Source organism: Bombus fervidus, chromosome 2 (genome assembly GCF_041682495.2).
Source record: "Bombus fervidus isolate BK054 chromosome 2, iyBomFerv1, whole genome shotgun sequence".
Taxonomy (NCBI): Eukaryota; Metazoa; Arthropoda; class Insecta; order Hymenoptera; family Apidae; genus Bombus; species Bombus fervidus.
In genome coordinates, this window is record NC_091518.1 from 16,067,495 (window position 1) to 16,088,527 (window position 21,033).

Genomic DNA, 21,033 nt, shown 5'->3' on the forward strand with positions numbered 1-21,033 from the left:
CGATTTAAATTTTGAAACGTTTTCAATGATTTTCGAACTAATTAGTCACAGGTATCATCGCAAAAACATACGGAGAAACATTGAAACACCGCAATTGTAAATTACCGGCGTTCCTAACTTGAAAAGAAATAGGAGAAATATTAAAAGCATTAAATTAAGGTTGCAATGTATACCGTGAAAGCTTTCCATTAAAGGATACTAAAATAAAGAATGAAGTTCTCTGCGTCAGATCCACTCGCGGCATCCCATGCTCTGACGCGTTTACAAGTTTTACGGCGTAGCGCCATGCGGATAAACACATTCCTCTCTAACAATATTATCTCACAAAACATTTTCACGTTCTATCTACGTAAAAGATACAAGTTCTACGATATTATATGACGAACTACAATAACTGGAAAAATATTCTATATTACGTAGTAACCCTCTGCATGCAAATCTTATTCACCACCAACTAGGCTTCTACAAACAAGCTCTTTGAGACGTCTCCAAAGAAAAATAGCCAAGATGTTTAAGTTCAAACAAGCTACAACGGAACTAAGTCAATTTTCTTCGCGTATGCAATATCAATGAGCTATAATTTACTAAAGAAAGAAAAAGAAAAAGAAAACAATATAGGGAAAATTTTATAAATCCCCACTCACGTTTATCCTTGATCCTTAAATTTGTTGACGTACGAATTTATTAAAATTGAGTTTTAAACTGCCGAGTTCTTTTTTATTGCGAATTGATTTTTTCTAATAACCATTCACGAACATACATTAAATAAAAAAAATACAACGAGATAGATTTTTTTAATGATCTTTTCCTAATTTCAAAGCATGTTAGTTAGGAATTTATAAGAGAATCATGTATCTAACATTTCATAAAAAGACAGATGGAAACGCGTACAATTCCAGAGCAAAACTGCTCGTTTCACGGAAAGGAAACATTTTCGCACACAAGGGGAATGGCAATTGCGAATGAAAATTCTGTTGCATTTAATTGAAGATCGAACGGTAACACGATTCGCTAATCAGACTTTCCTTTAATCCTCGGGGCTTACGTTGAAATTTGGTTCAGCGTTTTAATTGTCTCGTTGTCGGTCAAAGCTCCACACTGGAAAGCGGCTCGATAAATATTAATAAGAGCGTTTTGTAACCGGGGACCGCGGGGCTCGTAAAACTAAAATACACGGTCCGTAATGCGGGATCGCGTTCCTCTCTCGGAGTTTCACGCGATTGAATCGACCGTCGTGTCTGGAAGAACGTATCGAAGGATTGAATCGCGTTAACCTCTGAAAGGACGCCTTTTAAATTTCCTTTCTCCATTCACCGGTGACTTTTCTTCCCTACCGATTCTCGGTTTTCCAAACGAAAAAACGTTCCTACATACACTACGTTAATTCGTTATCAAAGGCACGACGAAACTAACCGCAGAAATATTTTCCCTCGAGCTTCTCTACTCGCCATTCCGCTCTCCATACACGATCTTTCTCGAAATATAATTATTCCCAGCCGAATAATTATTATTACACCATAAATGTTTGTGCAAATTCATGTTCTTATGAATGCAACTGAAATGAAATTTCTTCGTAGCTTAAATATTAGAATACATATTTTGTTTTGAATATTTGGAGTATTTTTTCATATTCTCTGTGTTCTAGAAATATGATTGTTCATGATGAATGAATGTTTTGTTTTAGACATTTTGGACATTTTCGCGTATTCCACTTTCGTATTTATTCGTTGCCTTCTCTGTCTGAAAACGAATTTGGATTTACTAACTTTTAATTCCGGGATTACAGAAGCGTTTGGTTAACAGATTAAATTTTCCATAAACGTATAAACGTTCTAATGATTGTTATAATCCCCGATCAAACATTATCGGCATATATTCCATCACATACACGATGACCCATTCTACTCTACACAAGCGTACGAAAAATACATATCAGCAGCTTATATCATCTTGCTGCCAGCTGTCAAAGACAAAGTTCTCTCGTCTACGAGGAATTTCGACCACTCCTTAGGTATCATTAAATCCACGCCAGCAGAAGAAGCAAAGGAGGAGGATCGTATAACCTTTACGGCGTCCCTAGGAATCAAGGAAAACACGAGGGATGAACACAACCAGGAAGAGACTGCGAGAAAAAGAGCGAATTCTAAGATGAAGAAGAAGAGGCTAAATAAGTGAACGATGCGCTATCGCGAACGACGCAGACGATACGAGCGGTTAGACGACGTCCAGGAGTAAGCGTCGAGATTATAAGGAACGCATACAAACCACCCCAGGCTTCCTCTCTTCTCTTGGCGACCACGTGCACGGAAGACAGAGAACATTCAACGAACAAGCACAGCTAGAGCTACCTTGTAAAACAAGGACGTCTCGTAACCGTAACCAGCGAGGGAGAGAGAGAGAAAAAGAGAAAGATAGATAGGAAAATACCTGCAAGAAACAGTAAAAGGGTGAAAAGGAGGAATATAGAGGGGGTGGTAAACGAAGGCAGAGAGGAAAAAGCAAAAGGAAAGCAGGACGCAAAGCTGGGAATGAGTAAGAAGAAGGACCAAGAGAGATCTTTCGGTGAGTGGAAGAGAGAACTAGATGATTGGCAAAGAGAAAGAGGATGAAGAAGGAAAAAGAGAAAAGGTAACATGAGCGATGCGCTATCGCAAAACCCTGGCAGCGAACGCGGCACGACGCCGGGGTCGGCGCTATCGATTGGCGTCGGCGTTTCCTCGACGTCGCTATTTGCCCGCCGCCGACGTTTCCTTTCTCTCTTCCTCCTACTCGCCACCCTCTTCCATTCTCCCTGTCTTGCTTCCTCGTACGTTCTCACCTCCGCTCCGTTCATCCTGCTTCGCCACCCTCGAACCACCCTCCTTTTCGTCTCTGTTTACCCTCGCTTCTTCTTCTCTCTCTCCCTCATAACTCTCCCTATAACGGTGTCTCTCTCTGTTGCACAGAATCACCCTTCTATTCGTCGAGCTTCTACTATCTCTATATACTTCTTCTCTATCTTCTCTATTTCACTACACATTAGACGATCCCATCTCTGTCCCGCCGGATGATTCCACCACCAGCTAGAAGCAACCACCCTTCGTTCTCTCGCCATCTACACCCCCTTGTGCAGCCTGCTAGTTGCATAGCTCTCTTCGTTGGTCTCTCGTTGCTCTCCGTACCCGCTCCTACCCCCGCCCCGTCCACGACTCTTTTCCATCCGACGCGGTAACAGGTGTTGCTCCGGCCCCGAACTCGTACAAAATCGATGGGCAAGAGCCACATCGGCGTCGCGGCGAGGGGTGGGTTACCCCTGCCGGTTCGCTCTCTTGCTCGGCTTCCTCGTTCCTCTGCTCGTTTCAACCCCTCGATCGCGGAGCCAGCCAGAGCTTTATATATACACGTATACGTATAATGGCTGGCGTGTGTGTTCGCGAGACGGTGTGGCAGTTCGTTGGAGATGGAACGGAGCAAAAGCGAAACGGAGAGACGACGAGCAGTACGCTGCTCACGCTTGACAGGGGATGGTTGATAAAGCGGAACAAGGAAAGAAATAACCAACGTATAGGATAAAGAAGGAGGAGCAGTTTACGAGGGTGAAAGAGGTACTGGGGATGGTTTACGGAGCAGGACAGAAATAGGGGGAAAGTATGGAGGAAAAAAAGAGACAAAGCGTAAAGAGGGTGGAAGAGGACTGGGAAGACAGAGAGGGCAACACCGGGCAGGTTGTGTGCAGGCCTTTTAGGGAGGGAAGCGAGAAGGAGCTCTGCACGAAGCGAGGAGGAAAGGACGCAGGCGCCCAGGACGCGGGGCGACGCTGCTCGACGACGCTGCATTGGCAGTTGCACCCCAGCCACACCCGGTACGAGCCATGTAGTCGGGCTACCCTCCACCGCGATACACGGCGGACAATTGTTGCTTCTGCGCCCACAGGTGGTACATCTTCATCTTCGATCTTCGTGCCCGTAGACGTTCGCGTCCGGTGTGCCACGTCGTCGAACGCGACCGGGGCCCATGGACGAGCCTCGATCTATCGTTGACCGGTCGACCAAGCGCGCGTCGTGCTGCTCGTAACCGCGCTCTGCTCGTCCATGTCGTGCCTCTCTCTACGTGTCTAGAGACCCTAGTGCTACTTACGTGCCACCGCTTGCAAAAACCTATTTCGTTTCCTCGTTCAACGTCGTTTTCAACGTTCACCCGTCATTTGTTTCGTCGTCGTGGTTACTTTTACGTATACTTCCGTGGTGCTGCTTTCATGATACTCGCGTCTATGTGTATTGTGAGCTTGGGTTTTCCGTGTGCGTTACTCGAAGCAACCCCTCTACGGCAAACGATCCAGTCGTATCGAACCGAGTAGACAGGTAAAGTCGAGCCTGAATTATTTCTGCGTTAATCGAAGGTGTTAGGGAGAAAGAGGAATAGAAGAAAGAGAAAGGTGGGACGAAGAAAGAGTACGAGGAGGGACTAGGAACGCATACGTGGTTCGTCGCCGTGAGCCACCGGCGATCCAAGGCTGCGACGAGGCCCGCGAACAGCCGCACGAGGGCAGAGTTGTAGCTTCACGCGGGTTCCTCCTTTCGCGGTGCTTCCCCGCCGTACAAAACCAGCCATCGCCAGTACGAGGAGGCTAAGAGAGGGCGAAGAAGTCGCGCAAAGTCCTCCTACGGGTTTGTTCCTGCTTTCTGACTGGCAAGCAAGACACCAGGCTACCGGTAGACACTGAGACAGGGTGAAAGAGAGAAAGGGAGAGGGGACCACTTACCAGAGGGAGTTATCGACTACACACGTAAGGCGACAGCGCACACGTACGGATACACAAACATCGCGGACCTGTTGTCCAACTTGTTGCTCGTCCCTGCAAAAGGCACACCTCGCCTGCCTCCACGACGCACACGTTTGCTTTCCGAAAAAGGACCTTCGGTTATTTACAATTCGTTAACTCGAACATAGCAGCTTGAATTTTCAGCTGGAAGAACCACAGCCTGACTGGCTCGGTCTGTTATTCAGCCTGCCGAGAGAATCGCGATTAATCGAGCGTATTTTATAAATCCGCTCGCTCCAGAGATAAGAAACTGGTGATTCGATTTGCTCCTCTACGCTACTGAAATTGTACCTTCTTATTAGAAAATCTGTTTAATGGTGGAAGATCGACGGTTCTACGAGAGACTGTTTTTATCGGGAAAATTGGTGATTTGTATCGAGAAGAAGGAATATATTTGGAAAGGTTTTTTTTGCAATTTACTGAAACAGTTTTAGAGAAGAGTAAGAGGAAGCACGCGGCGTCGCGATCATTATTTGTCGGATTCACCGCACTCGAAATCGCCGAGATGAGGGTATCGTCGCGAGAATGGACACGCCCGATGCTGCACGAGAGTGTTGCCGGCAGAATGGAACGATGCTCGGATCAGGAGGGCGAGTAGACGGTGAAAATTAGTCCGAGTGGCGAGAACTGACCTCTGAAAGAGACTCGATGCGGTATCAGGACGAACCGAGATATAAAACATGAATAATTAAATACAATATGAATATTCATAAATAATCACGAAATATATGTACATTTTTAATAACCGTGAACACTGAAACAAATTTTAATCGAAGAGAGTTTTTCAAGCGGCGTACGAAAGAAAATTACTGAAGAGAATAGCGTTAATAAAAATAGTTGATACGGATTGTTTGGATTTTATTAAACTACGATGAAGCGTATAGATGAAAGATTTATCCAGAGGAAGAACGTAAGCACCGGAGGCGACAGTAAGCGAAAGACAGGGCAAAAGTAGACGAAGACCGAGGAATACCGTAAGAACCACGTAATCTTCCACCCGTGAATACAACGAAAGCAATATTACAAACAAGGTAAAGCAACAAAGAGAATCTAAGAAAAGAAACAAAAGAAGCAAACTAAGAAGAAATAAAGCAAGGCAAGCTACATTTTTCTTTCTCTCTTATAAACTCGAGTTACACCGAGGTATCTCATCTGGAACCACGTACGTTAACACGCACAAACCAAGTGTTATTAAAAAGAAAATTTCCAGTGAGGAAACACTTCCTGATAATCTCAATTTCCGGGTGTATCTGAAATCTCGAGTTGGACTGACTCGCTTCGCCGAAAAGATATTTTAATATAAATCTATACACGTATCTATATATGTGTATATATACACACACTATATAAATACACAAATATACAAGTATATTTATACACACAGACACGTGTGTATATATATTTACGTGAAATACACACGTAGCTCCGTTTGAAATCGTGCAACGACATCTAGAATTAAAATACCGCCCCCAAACGGCGATCGGAATCGACATTTCCGGTAGAAACGAGCCCGCCACAAGGAAGTGTCCCGTTTTTATCAACTCTGCGAATCGAATATCGATGCTGTAATTACTTGGAGTTTGACTAGTTCCTCTCGAGACGCTCGTGTAAGTCCACTTGGAACACGTTTCATCGTACGACACAGGGAACACAGGACGAAATTTGTTTAACGAGCAAGAGGAGACTCGATAGGTGATCCAATCGCCAACAGGAAGTAGGATGAAGACGAGAAGATTGACGATGAGAAACGAGGCGTTGCTGGGTTGAGGCATCGATCGTTCGATCGACCGTAATCCTGGTGGCCTCTACGAGGACCACCAGGGCGACATTTTGCACGAATCGAAACCACGATCGATCGTTTGATAAACGACGATCGTTTTCGGCTGGACGAACGTCTATCTGGTGCTCTGGAAGTACAAACTCGGGAAGAATCGATCAGTGAGAAAAATATTTTGTTTTTCGAAAAGAATATAAACATTGGAGGATCTCTTCTTATTCGTCACAGCTTTCTTTAACCAGAAATATAATCGAAATAATTCAATAAAAATCTATCCGATGCTCTGGAAATACGAAGATAGAGAAGAATTTTTTTCCGAAAAAATATAAAAATTGAAGGATTTCTTTTTGTTAGTTGTTTATTCTTCGTCTACATCGGATCTGAATTTCTCTCTATTTAGGACCAAGAGAAAGAAACCAAAAGCCAAGATGCCGCGGTGTTATATGGTGAAGAAGGCCCTGTGCAACAAGTATATAAGCAACGTTGCCAGAGGATTCGAGAGCTGGGGTCGCGGAAGGACCACGCCATCGCCGACCACCATACAAATCCCAGTTTCGCCCATAGAAGGGAGCGTCGCACCCCCTGTTGCTCAAGGTACAATCCTGGCTCTGGCTTCTTATAGTTCTACCCTTGGCTCGATTATGATCCCTGGTATAGTAATTAAATGGTCGAGGAGGATTCTTTACGATAGAAGCGATAGGTGTTTGGGGATTTCATGTTTTATGGAGTACGTGGGGGGTTGATTATAGCTCAAAGGTTCTCATTGATTGATACTTGTTGCGATTGAGTACAGATATTAAGATTACGAGATATAAAGTTGATACATGCTTCCTTCTGACTTTTGACTGATTTTTTCTTTTTTAGTTCTTCTTTATTTAGGTGTTTGAATTTATTCGAATTTGGTCGGATTTATTTTTTTTTTTTTATTTATTTAAACTTATTTGGATTTATTTAGATAGTTTTAAATTCGTCTGGATTTATGGGCATTTATTTGGACTTTTTGTTATTCTTGGGGGACGTAATCGGACTTACTTGAATCTCAATTTATTTAGACTTATTTGAATATGTTCAATTTTATCTTACGTAGAAAGCATTTTCAAACGCATACTCAAAAGAATTATATAGCATAGAAGATTATTTTAAACCATGATTCTCAAAGCGTTATCATCCTGAAAAGGGATGAAGCTCGATTACAAATAAAAATAATAATGGTCGATTTTGAAGCGGAAAATCGATCGCGGTCGCGCGTGAAGATTCAGAAACGAGTATCGTTATATCACGATGAAGAATGTTGAGCGATTTCTTACTTGCTATTATTACGTTCAATTAATACGATTGTTGCTATTGGCCCGTGGTATTGATTCAGCCTGTAGCCATATATCGTTCATCTCGTGCCGAGGCACTGCACGGACGCGTGTCTTGCTCCTAGCAAGAAAACCTTCTGCATACTTGTGCAAAAAACTGAATTGCCCTTCACATCGTCTATGTGGTGGGAAATAACTAGTGAACAAGATGCAAGTGAATGACGTGGAAAATGTGAAAGAATCATTCTTGATATAGATAATTTCTCATTTGAATTTTATGCCAAAGGTTCCCTTAAAACATTAAAACACTTTTACTCGGTTGAAACTAAAGCGAAATTGAGATATTAAAAATTCAAGGACTGCAGAGGGATTAGTCGAAGGATCAACGTGTTAAATACGTACAAACTCTCCCGTCTTTTTATAAATGAACCGTTCAGAAACTATATTAATCAACTCGCATTGTACTACGAAATTAGGGCCATGATGTATATACATATATTTTTATAAATACTTTCAAAGAGGCTTTGTCGTGACGATATTTTAGCGTCGTCGTGGTGAAAATTCCTAGCGTCGGAGTAATTCGCGGTAACGTGTTACTCACCACGGCAAAGCTGCATTAATTGTCTGAATTGTCGTTCCCGGTGGCAGCAGTTTCCAGCAACGGCCCCGTTTATGCTTCGCGTTCAGTAATCGAGTGAATGAGAGAGTGTCATGCGAAACTTGCCAGAGACGTTAATGGAGCTACAAAGACCGCACTTAAGACTCGTTACAATGCCAGTACACGCTTGCTTGAAGCCTCTCTCGGTAAAACCAGGCCAATCGAACGTGAAATACGAACGATTCCCATCGTAAAAGCGTCAGAAACTTGCTGAAGATAAAACATTTCGCTTGACGTTTCAGTTAGGTCGACTTAAATGGTGAAATCTTGAGAAAGAGACAGATTTCTATGATCAAAACTGAGGTAATATATGGATACAATAGATTCATAAGTTCTTCAGATTTTCAATGCTATTGTACGAAGATAATTGTTCTTACTTGCATTTTGTGAGCTTTCTGGAGTTTCCCAATTAAGCCAACCGATACTAGAATTAATATCGAAATTAACGAGCATCGATTGTTTCGAACGATCAAACATCAAAAAACCATCCGATCATCTGATTTAGAAAAATCATGATACTTCAAAATCTTTCAAACTAGTCCATGAAATCAAAGAATTCTGCCAATCTAAGCACTTAATAACGCACAATTGACTCAATCTCATCTTCTTGTAGCTCGACTGCTGAAAACGCAAGACTTTGTAAATCTCGGAGAAAATTGCAGGCTCATCACGTTGTCACGCTAATAGCAAAGAAACTTGTCCCAAGGGAGGTGTCCGTGAAACACAGCGACAACAACACTGAATCGAGACTCGAAACAATTCTAAGGAAAAAAAAGGAAAGAAGATAAGAGGAACGTCGTTGAAACGAGACACGCAGTTTCATAACCGAGTTATCGTGAAATTTTATATCCGCTCGGTCGTACACTTTCCTTGGCCAGCCACCCATCCCCTTTGACCTCGTTTCCAACATGCTTGCCGTCATAATCCCTGGTCCTCCTTCGTCTCACCCTCTTGCCGCTGCTACAACGAGGTTCGACACTCTTTCGTTGGCACGTCGACAACAGAAGAACCCGGCACGCTCCTCTCCCCCGCGATTTCTCCTCGTTAAACCTCGATTAAAAAGTCAAATTAAGAAATCGAGTTACGCGCCGCGCTGTCGCTCGTCAGTTGTCTCGTTAATATCGCATTGTCGCGGAAGGAAGGGACGAAATAGGGCTGACGATGCTGTTTCCGCTCCTTTGCTCAAAGTGCTCCTGGCTCTCCTTTGTGTTCTCCTTCCTTTTTTTCGACTTTTCCGTGCTTTTTTCTCGCAGGAAGGAAAGCAACCGCGGTTATTGAATTGCGCCAGCTTCCTCGTTTCGCTTTGAGAACTTACCTGGAACGATGGAGCAGAGAATTTGAGGGATCGTTCAAATTTTAGAATTTATGAGCCACGTAACGTTAATAGTACCTTGAAATTGTATATACTATGGTTTTAAATTTGTGGTACGATCAAAGCAGGGAGATTCTACGACTCAAAGTAAAACGATGATTAAGAGTAACGAAATTACGATGGATATTTTAGTTTCGAAATCAAGTTTGAGAACACGTGAAGTAGAAAACAAAATACAAATATAAGTCAAAGATGTAGAACAAGGCTCTCTTCGTTTAAGGCCTCGCTTCTATGGAAATTTAATTTGAAGATTTGCAAAGTACGTATGTACCAGGCTAATTCTTGCCTTACGACTTAAGTTGCAATAGCACGTGCCATAAACGACAACAAGGTTGGTCGCACGCCGAGCCATTTCACGATTTGGCTGAGCGTTCGAAGTTGTGCAAATCGCACATGTCTTTTGATATGTAAATGCATGTGTAAGGTACAACTAATCTTATTCTGCAAGATATTTGATAAATAATTATTACAATTGATCATTGAACATGAAAGATTTATTATCTTGAAGTGAATAATAAATCAATAACATCGATGTACCACGTCTCCCACACGATTGTAGGTTAAGGGATTAAGCATGTTTAAACTCTATATCTTGCAAAGACCATTAGTTTTAGACACATCAATGGTATCTCAAAATTGTATATAAGAATTGGTCATCTTAAATGCATCGATCGACTTTGTAAACCAGTCACAGCTGCAGAAATATCTTCTCTGTCGCAGAATACCTGAATACGAAGTCCCAAGACACGACTGCGACGGCAGGAGCGAAGACGCTCGAGCAGAATGTCCCGAAGGAGAAGGTAAACGAGCCTAGCAGTGTGGACATGACGACAACGACAAACACCACGAGTACACCATCGACGGAATCTTCGACTACAGCTCGAACGGAGACATCGGTGATCACCTGCACAGCTACATGCTCACCATCCACGGTGGTAGCTCCGCAAACGACAGAATCAATCGCCTTGAGCGTCGAGGACACAACGATCACGACGTCCACGTTGCCTTCCACGGCTCCCAGATCACCGTCCAAAACAGTTCACACAGACCATCAGCAACATACGACCGTGCTCCATTACACGCCACCGAGGGAGCCTTCTCCACCCTCGAACACCGCTACACCGTACCACGTGGAAGAAACAGCGGATCATTCCACGTCTGATTCAAGGATAGGGTCCAATAACGGCAATGTGATCACCAATTACGTGTCCTCGATGTTCAAAGACCGTTCAGCGGCTGAAACAGAAGCTGCACACGATTTACTAGAGCTCTCAAGATCGCTGCCCCCATTACCACCACCCAGTGTCGCCATCGGGCCGCAAAACGTGATAGAGTCACCTGCAACCGATATCCAAGAGATGACGGTGTACCAACCGAATCAACCGATCTACCAAGTGAACACTATCGGTTTAACAAGTTCTACAGTCTACACCCATCACCAACACCAGCAACCAACAACAGCTAGCATCATTTACGAGCCCAGCGCAACGATAGTCCAGCAAACGGGAAGCGTGTTCATCCCACTGTCCCCTGTTCAAGAGATTCTGCTCACCTACAGCACGCCGTCCATCCCGTGCACGCCGACCATCCCGTGCACACCGACCATCCCGTGCACGCCGATCATGACTACACATCATCCACCCCAACTACTACCACAGCAACAGCATCTTCTCCAAGCCATAGAGGCAGCACCACCATTGACCCCACCTACGTCAGAGTGTAGCAGCGATATTGAAAATAATAATCCCAATTCGCAACCCAGTCAGAAGGATAAAGAGGTGCAAACGGTGCTCGAACAGAGCGAGGTGAAACCGGCGAGTTATACGTATGACACTTTATTAGTGACTGACGGGAGGTCGAAGAATAAGAAGGTTTTACCTATTCAGAAGACGCAGGAGGCTGAACCGGTTGAGGGACTCGAGGCGTCAAAGATCGGGCGTTATGTCTGTTGCGAGTGCGGTAAGTTGTTGAGAAAATTAGGAATCGTGAGAAATATTGGGATCAGGGTAGCTGTTGTCAGTGAATTACGCCATCTGAAGTACTCTCATTCTCGTTTCTGCGAGTGTCGTTCATTTCATTGTTATAGATATTTTAGAAAAGAAAGATATTGAATTTTAATTACACAAATTTTTGTAGCTTCAAAGGCACCGATTAAGCTTTCAAATCGGAGTTTCTACATAAAATGTGAAAAATAGAAAAATAGAATCCATTCAGACCCGAACAGCAGGTCAGCCCCGTCATGAAACCATCGTTCACAGCAACAATTTTCTGTCTCCAGGTAAACAGTACGCGACTTCGTCAAACTTGTCACGACACAAGCAAACCCATCGTAGTATCGACTCGCAATCGGCGAAGAAATGCATCCACTGTGGCAAAGCATACGTAAGCATGCCAGCCCTGGCGATGCACGTGCTGACCCATAAACTAACACACAGTTGCGGTGTCTGTGGCAAGATGTTCTCCAGACCGTGGCTACTCCAAGGACACCTGAGAAGTCACACGGGCGAGAAACCTTACGGGTGCGCGCATTGCGGCAAAGCGTTCGCCGATCGGTCGAATCTGCGCGCTCACATGCAGACGCACTCCGCGGACAAGAACTACGAGTGCCACAAGTGTCACAAATCGTTCGCGCTCAAATCTTACCTGAACAAGCACCTGGAGTCCGCCTGTCAGAGGGAGAACGACGATTCCAACAATGACCTAGATGCACCTCAATAGATTCCATCGAGTTACGGTCACTTTTGGCGCTAGTGTCGCTGCACGTCATCAAGTAGGTTTTTAAGCTTCAGGTACTGGAAAACTTTGAAGAACGATCGAGAAAATTGAGTCAGGTTTGGCTTATGTTTTTGGTAAAATTCAAAAGAGAATTTATGGAAAGTAATTCTGGGTAATTAAGTAAATGGAAGTTGACGGTGTCGGAAAATGTTTGAAAAGTTGAGAGTGAAAATATTAGATACTAGAATAGAATCTTTGATAAGAAAATTTGAAGCAATTCAGGAAGTAGTTGTGAGAAAGAACGCTATAATGTTTGAAGGATAAGAAGAGAGAATATTAGATATTAGAGTAGAGTCTTTGAAATTGAACAGTTATAAGTTTGAATGTTTAAGAAAATTCGGCTGATTAGTGTAAACAGATAACGAATGTAGTAAGATACTTGAATAGCTCGAAGATGTTTCATAGATCTCTAAATCCTCGAAATAATTTATCCTCCAAGAAATCAACTCGTAATTCTTTTCTTTCAGTTGGCGACGCATCAGACGATAAACGAAATGCAAGAAAAGATTCTCCAAGGTGCAATCCCTTCTGGTATCAACTTCATTGGGTCAATTCAATCTTTTTGGAATTCAACAGTTCCAACAATGATGACTACTTCGTTGTTTCCCTTCCTCCCTCTCGTAAACTTCCAAAAAATCCCACGAAACATTCTCTCGATGAAAACCGTAAAAGGAAGGATTCGTCCACGAAACAACAGAAACAACGAAGAATTTCGATCGTTGACGTCACAGGTGATTTTTCGTTATTAACCGGCAATCACGAATCGAATCATCGAGTTCCCAGTCTGGCGAAGCGAACGATCTCAAACTGATCGCGATTCGTGTCACCAGAAGCTACCAGCAAGCAAGGAACAGACATTTCGAAGATGAAACCTATAAAATAGGCGGACGTTGAACCAACACGAGAATATCGTGGTTAAACTAACGTTCTGAATTCTCGTTTCGTTCTTCGTGTGAGTAAACATTCAAAAGCGTATATTATTAACGTAAGCTGATTATTAAAGTCGTGTTCGCACAGAGAAAGGAACGTTAGAGGAGAACGGAGCGTATATACAGGGATAAATCGTCGTAAAGTAAGGAGACACGTGTTTCATTGCATCAAGACGCGCATGGTGCGATTCAAACGACATTCCTTTCGTCCATGGACGCTCGATGAGATTCTATTCGTCGTCCGGTGAAATCGATATTCGCGTGGCATCAAGGGAAACGAAAACGACGCTCGTTCGCTTCCCGATGAAGTGTCTGGAATACGATAGGGAGAGGCAAAGAACGAACAGCGCGGCGAAAATCGATGCAATACTATCGAGGGACCATCAATTTGTGAGTAAAATTCATTTCGAATCGCCGATAGTCGATGGAAACCGGGTCAATTCTAGTCAAAGAACTTCGGAATCCAATGAAAATAATGCATGCTCCAAGTACGCTTACTAGTCGATTTAACGATCTTCTCTTTGATGAAACTTGGCATCTTTCAGATGTCGCGTGGCAATTCGTGTACCATCGTCTCATTCTTATTAGTTTTCTGCGTGCTCTTCTGCAATTTCACTTAACGTAATAGCCTGTATATAACGGATCCACTGATTGGGATCATTAGCATGTTGATAGGAATATTTGACTTCTATCTTAGTTCTATCTTAGTCGAAACACAGACTGAAACGTGATTCGTGATAGGGAAAGCGATCTCAGGCGACCAATTAATTTCAGGACAAGCTATAGCCAAAGAGAATTTCGTTTCATTCTCCATGATTCATACTTATCAACGTTTTAACGTGCCTCTTCTTTTTCGATTCTGCTCGACGTTAATCTCAACTTCATTCTCAACTTCCTTTCGTATTTATTTTTCGTACAAATATAGTAATATCTTCACGACGAGGTAAAACAATATATCGTATCGTAACTTGACCGTCGTCGAAATGATTCGCGGGCAAGTTGATATCCGATACCTATCGATGGATGATAGGAGACTATCGATGTTAGAAGCGCGAAAAGTTTCCACGCGAACGTAATTTCCTCGAGGAATCGTTTTTCCAAAGTTCCATCGGCGCCCTTGGCGTACAATGGGAACGATGGAGGGAGGATGAGCACACGTCGGAGGTTTTCATCAACATTTCACGTAAACTGGACCACCTGTTGAATGCAGGAATGACCATTGGTGGCGAAAGGGTCGCTCTCTCGTTTCGCTCTCCTAAATTATAGAACATCCTCCCGTAATTTCCTCGTTGTCAGAGGTATACGCCAACGAGACCGCCATTTTTCGTTTTTTTCTTTTTTTTTTTCTTTTTTCTTCAATGAGATGATTTATAGAATGACTCGATCTGCATATTAAAAAATTAGGGGAACTTTTTACATCCTCGAGGAATTTCCTAATCGCCTATCTAGTCAAAGGCTTCTAGTTGATGATCGATCACTGACAAAATTTTGAGATTCTTCTTTTATCGTAAATTTCGAAAATGGAAATCTCCTTCGACAATTTCTAATTTAATAACGCAATAATGCAGCTTTTACTCGATAGTTTGTAAGTGCGTAAATTTTTATTTTAGGAGTTAATAAATGAACAAATATTGCAAAATATATTTAGACTGTTCTACGCATAAGATTGTACTTAGATCGTTAGCTACGCTTTTATCGTTCCTAGTCCAATAGTCGTTTTATTTATCGTCTAGTTCACTCGTACTTACAACGTTCTTAATCGTAATATTAATTTAATATTTTATTATAACGACGGAAGGAAAATTAGAGCGGGAAAGACGAAAGGAATGTCGACGTATAGAAAATATCAAGGACAAGCACCGGCAGGAAACTAAAAAAAGAAATAAAGAGACTTCCGCTCTAGTCAGTGAGCTACGCTTGTATTGTATCGTTTTATCTTAGGTTGCCTCGAAAAACGGGGCTTAGTCTTGTATAATAGGTGAAGTGATCGTTCTTAAATTTAAGTTGTTCGTGTCGCTGTTGCTTTCACGTGGGGAAAAAAACGCGTTTTTTATAACGACCGTAGAGATATTTTGGTACGAGAACATTTTCAGCGATTAGAAAAAAAAAAAAAAAAAACAAGAAACTTAGGGGATCGACCGATTGTATTATTGCGTACTCGAGGTATCGGTTAGTTCGCGTTAAGTAGTTTTTAAACGGACGCAACGGAACAAACGAGCTTTAGCGGTTTAAGTTTCTAATGAACTAAAGAAAATGAGAATAAAACGGCGTCGAATGCGTCTGCAAGTTTTCTCGCTCCGTGTATCTGTTTAGCAGAGCAACGTCGAACCTCGATCTCGAGGATTTTCACGTCTGCATTCGACATACCAGCAACGTGCAGGTGATTCTTCGAAAACAGAAAATGGAAGAAAACTCGACCCTTAAAGGCGATCACGAATGAGAGTTTTCCGAGACGAATCTTCATTAAACTACAAAATTAAGTGTTTTATCGTTGTTCGATCTAGATGAGGAGCAGCAAAATTACCGTTTGCGCTGGTCACAAATAACACGACGATGGTGGTATCGTTACTGAACGATAACATCAAAACAAGATCCATGATAGCCTTGAAGGGTGAAAATTAAGAGAAAGAGGAAGATTTTAAAAACAGATACAACTCTGAATTTAATTCCACTCTTTCTGATAGATCGACGGTTGTAAACGGGATTAATGAAATCACGTGTACGTTGCTCGTAACAGTGTTTGAGCAAAAAGTCAGAAATAGACTTGCCTAACGTTCGTCCGTTCGATTCTATAAGACTAGATTGGCTGTTGACATGTAAATATATTCGATTATTTTTCCATGTTCTTATATAAAGTCTATTATAATTGTAAGTATAAGGTTCCTAGACGTAGTAGCTATTTTCTCTTAACGCTTTTATTTATATCATTTTAATTAACGATGAGTTAAGCGAGTCTGTGTCTGACCAAGTTTCAACGATTAAGGGAACAGCTTCGAATAATCGTCCCGTACGTTCGTTTCCATGGGACAAACCAAACATTCCAGTTCTATTCAATATTATGGGAGACGGATAATAATAGTTCATGCCGGTGTTGCGATAACCGGGAGCGACCAATTCGAACAGGTCGTTGGCAAATTTGATCCACATCTTCAATGATATTCACAAGCTGTACCAGTCTCGTTTTCGTGCTCTAATACACAATACTCGACAGTCAATCGAATCTCTAATCAATTAGAGTTAACCTCGTAACGGTAGTCAATAATGAAACAAAAGAGAATGATCTATATGGTTATCAAAGTACATCTTCTTCATCAGCGCAACAAATTTTAACAAAGATAAAACTTCTTAGGAAAGGCGAAGTATATTAACGTCTGGATTCTTCGAATTAGAAAATTAAAAAAAGATATAGTATAGCGCAAGCAATTGATCACTGAGATTATTATTTAACGAAGAGCTACGATACCGATTTTTCTCGTTCGATAGTTGCTGGATTAGAGATTTCTATGCATTTATGAGAAATTTAAAGAAACAACAATGAACAGGATACGTGTAAAATATGGAAAGTAGAGTAGTTGTTATAATACTTAGTAGATGAAATAAATTTCTGTTTAGATATCATATGTTTAGTGTTGCGTTCAGAAAAATATGAATTTGCATAGATACCTGCAGTCTAATAATCGCTACAGTGGTGATAAATAATTCGAAAGATGCTATACAAGTATGAAAGCACGTTGCTTACTGTTAACGCTATTATTATTATCTTTATCACATAATACTATTTTTAGCAAATTTCTAATAATTCTCGCCATTATTTCAATGAAAAAGATCTACAAATAATTAAATTCCTTCGTTTTTTAAGATCAAACGACTCAGCGATCAATGCTTGACTCGAATAAAAAATTACAAAAATTCGTTACCGTCTCGAAGACTATTTTCAGCGTTGGAAAAAGTTTTCGAAACACGATTTCCTCGATGCTTTTTTGTCGAATTCGTGGACAGGAAAGCATGATAAGTTAGTGGAGTTAATTATTCAATGGTAAAGAAGAAAAAAAAAGGGGGGGGGGAGAAAAGAAAAGAAACGACGTAGCAAACCGCAGAACTGATGAACACGCGAATACAAACTAACGTTAGATCGTCGCCGTAGTGTAAACTTGAACGAAAGCAAAAAAATTTACAAAAAAAAAAAATGGTACGATAAAAATGGTGTAATTATTAACTATATTAACGATAAACAAGCAGTCGACGCTATTTTTTAGATACGCAAACGAGTTAAGCCAGGACCCAGGACGATCATGCCTCGTACGTTTCTCGGTCCAGTGAAAATCAATTTTTCTTGTTCAACGTCATAAAGAACACACAATTTTTATTGGCTGTGCGTTCGTACTTCGAGCCGAATTTAATCGAATTGGAGGAATCGTGCATGTGTACGACGATTATCTGGGTAAAATTACTGTGATATATTTTAAAAATAACTTTATTGATTTCATTGGGATTATTATTAAACTCGGATTGTAGAGCAGAAGTTAATAATATATTATATTACAGGATATTTAGAAAGAAAGTTGGAAATGAAATTTTTAAAACATTAATCGCTCCTTCTTGCAGAAAGATTGATCCTTAAAGGCTACCGTAAAAGTTACTTGGTAAAAGTTCACAAACGGCATATCTGTTTCGAATAAAAAGAATTAACAAAATTGGACAAGTAGAATTAAACGTTTCATCGTTGTTCGATACTAGAAGGTAGAAGATTATCGTTCAAAGTGGCTACAAATAACATTGTACTGTTACAGAGCGATAGCATCAAGAGAAAATTCATACGAAGTGAAATTATCCTAACTTGTAAATAGCCTTTAAGGGTTGAACATCTTTCGGGTCGCAAAATGACTTTAAATTATAGGATGGAAGTTTTAAAACGCCCTGTATATTGAAACTAATTTCCGCGTGACAACGAATCAAGAAGTTTCTAAGTTTCTAATCTGAGCGAGATCTGTCTCGTAAGTTGAAGGAAACTTTATAATTGCGTCGTTATATTATCAGCATAATTGATCTAAATCTTTCCATTGGCTAAGTTTTTCGGTACAACATAATTTACTAATTTTCTACTTTTTGCGTATGTCAGAGTTAATTACTCGGATTTGCGTCGTGCCGTCACGAAGCCACGCTTAACCGAATTTTTCTAGTAGATAAAGCTGATTAAACGGAGCCCTGATGAAACTTATTGCCTCATAGCCGTTATAATGTTAGCTAAAGGACAAACGAGCCGAAGAACGAGGAAAGAGTGGAAGCAAAACGAGACGAGGGAAGATTTTCCTTGTTTCTTCAGCGAGAGACCGATTGCTATTTCGATTCGTCGCATAATTAAGCGTTTAGAAGACTCTAAAGAGGACCAAAGTACTTAAACGTAACTACGCCGAAGCCGTGGCGCTCTTAAACGCAGCGATAAAACGTAATTAATGTCACCTTTCGCGATTGTTGTCAATAAGCAAACGAGTAACAATGAGAAGGAAAAGACGACGCGAGGAAGAAAGAAAAGAAAGGAAAGAGAAGAAAGAGAGTAAAATAAGCGTGAAGGTGCTGACTGTTAAAATTACGTACGTTCGAAAACACGGTAAAAATGAACAACGAAACCAACGCGACAAAAGTTGTCCGCTGTAACTATAATTAATTAACTTATTAGACCGAATATGCACGATATATGCTATATGTATGTGTATATGTACGTATATGTTAGTCGAATTTTCGCTACACCGAAACTTTTCGCGAGAACGATCGCCTCTAATTAATCTCGATACACGAACGCTTTCATAAAGAAAAAAAAAGAAAAAAAGACATTACAATGCCGAGCTCGATGTTTTTGGAATTTGGTTTGTATCGGTCCTCTACGATAGAGTCGCTCTTATAAATACAATTTATATTTCTTGGTATTTATGTGTTAATATGAATTTTCTTATACGTTGTGATAAATTAATTACGATGTTATGATACAGTAATTGTCATAGATTGATGTTAAGCTTCGTTTTCAAGATCTTTTATTTCTGAACGTAATTTAGGAGAAAATTATTCGCAACGACGTAAGAGGACGTGAAAAATGAATTATCCATTGCACGTTAAACGGACAATTTTCAGGCACTAGATAAGAAACGGGTTATCCTTTATTAAATCCAATTATGAAATTAATTAGAGCGCGATCCAGGCTCGCCTCCGTACGCGATAATTTAGATTTCGCTCGAGTTTCATGCAGAGTCGATAAGTCTGAAATCTGCAAGTTATCTGCGCCATCGAATCATTTCGCATGTACCACGAGAAAACACACGTAGAAACAAGGGCAAGATACGAGCGAACAACGTTAGGGGAAAAAGAAACGCATCGGTGAAAGCAGAACTTTATAGAGAAGCAGGCATGATCATCAGTAAACCTGGCTTTTGTGAAAAGGATTAAAAAAAAAAAAGAGGAAAAATGAAAACGAGGAAAAAAAGGAAAAAAACGTAAGATAAACAGAAAACATAAGATTTAGATTAGTGTGATACAAAGCACGACAAAGCAATAATTTAGTGATTGTATGATATATTTGATTAGTGAGTTAGCGAGCTAAGTTTAATGGTGAACTTTCGAAACCTATAAATACCTACTCGATAAATCGTATAGTTTTGTAGAAATGCTGAGAAGATTCGCCACTTCAGAGATGAAAAACAAAGAAAAAAAATTAAGAAAACGCTGTCTTGGGATCAAAGATATAGCGACGAAGGTCGGGAAAGGGTTTTTAGTAAAATATGTAAAGCTGACGATCGATGATAAAATTTCTTAACGATCATTTCTTCTTCTTGGATTTTGAACTCATCATTTTCCTTTTGTCCTCTTTATACACTATGCATTAATAATCTTACACATACGTATATGTATATGAACATCGCGTTTGAAGTACGTAGAAAAATTGTTTTTGCAAACTCTATTATAATATTTACGTTATATTTTTTATATATGCATTTATAAAAATTCACAAAAATCTTTTATAAATAAATGTGCAATTATTCGAAACATTTATTGGTACGTTGTAAGCATTAAAAAACACCAAGGGATAATTTTTATTCGAAACGCGCAAAAACATTGCAAATTGTAATAGTAACGTATAAGTAACAAACATTGTAAAAGTAAAAACATTGCAGATGTTTACATACAAATTTATGTTTATACGTAATCCTTTCATTGCTGAAAACTTCAAGTTTACATATTGTCTGCGTTTCCGTACTAAGAGCATCAAGCCAACTAGAAATAAATAATATTTCTTTCGTGCTATTAACTATAATATTATATAACACACTGCGTATAACGAGTATCAGTTGAATTAATTCAGAGATATGTATTTGGAAATTAATGGTGAACAATTGTGGTCTTCCTTTTTTATACAATATGCACGCTC

General features: G+C 40.7%; 1 protein-coding gene across 3 annotated transcripts; it reads left to right on the forward strand.

The window, feature by feature from the left end:
* The first annotated feature begins 869 nt into the window (after positions 1-869).
* On the forward strand, positions 870-20,794 carry LOC139995879 (uncharacterized). Of its 3 annotated transcripts, none has more exons than XM_072019809.1 (5): positions 870-7,172; positions 10,633-11,871; positions 12,191-12,682; positions 13,155-13,418; positions 13,518-20,794. In XM_072019809.1, the coding sequence occupies exons 1-3, from the start codon at positions 7,007-7,009 to the stop codon at positions 12,628-12,630; spliced, it is 1,845 nt and encodes a 614-aa protein (XP_071875910.1). In that variant the 5' UTR covers positions 870-7,006; the 3' UTR covers positions 12,631-12,682; positions 13,155-13,418; positions 13,518-20,794. The 3 variants fall into 3 exon arrangements, with proteins under 3 accessions (XP_071875910.1, XP_071875900.1, XP_071875919.1); XM_072019799.1 differs by having other exon boundaries at positions 870-6,408; positions 6,979-7,172; positions 13,155-20,794; XM_072019818.1 differs by lacking the exon at positions 870-7,172 and adding an exon at positions 8,119-8,843 and having other exon boundaries at positions 9,154-11,871; positions 13,155-20,794.
* The last annotated feature ends 239 nt before the right edge of the window (positions 20,795-21,033 follow it).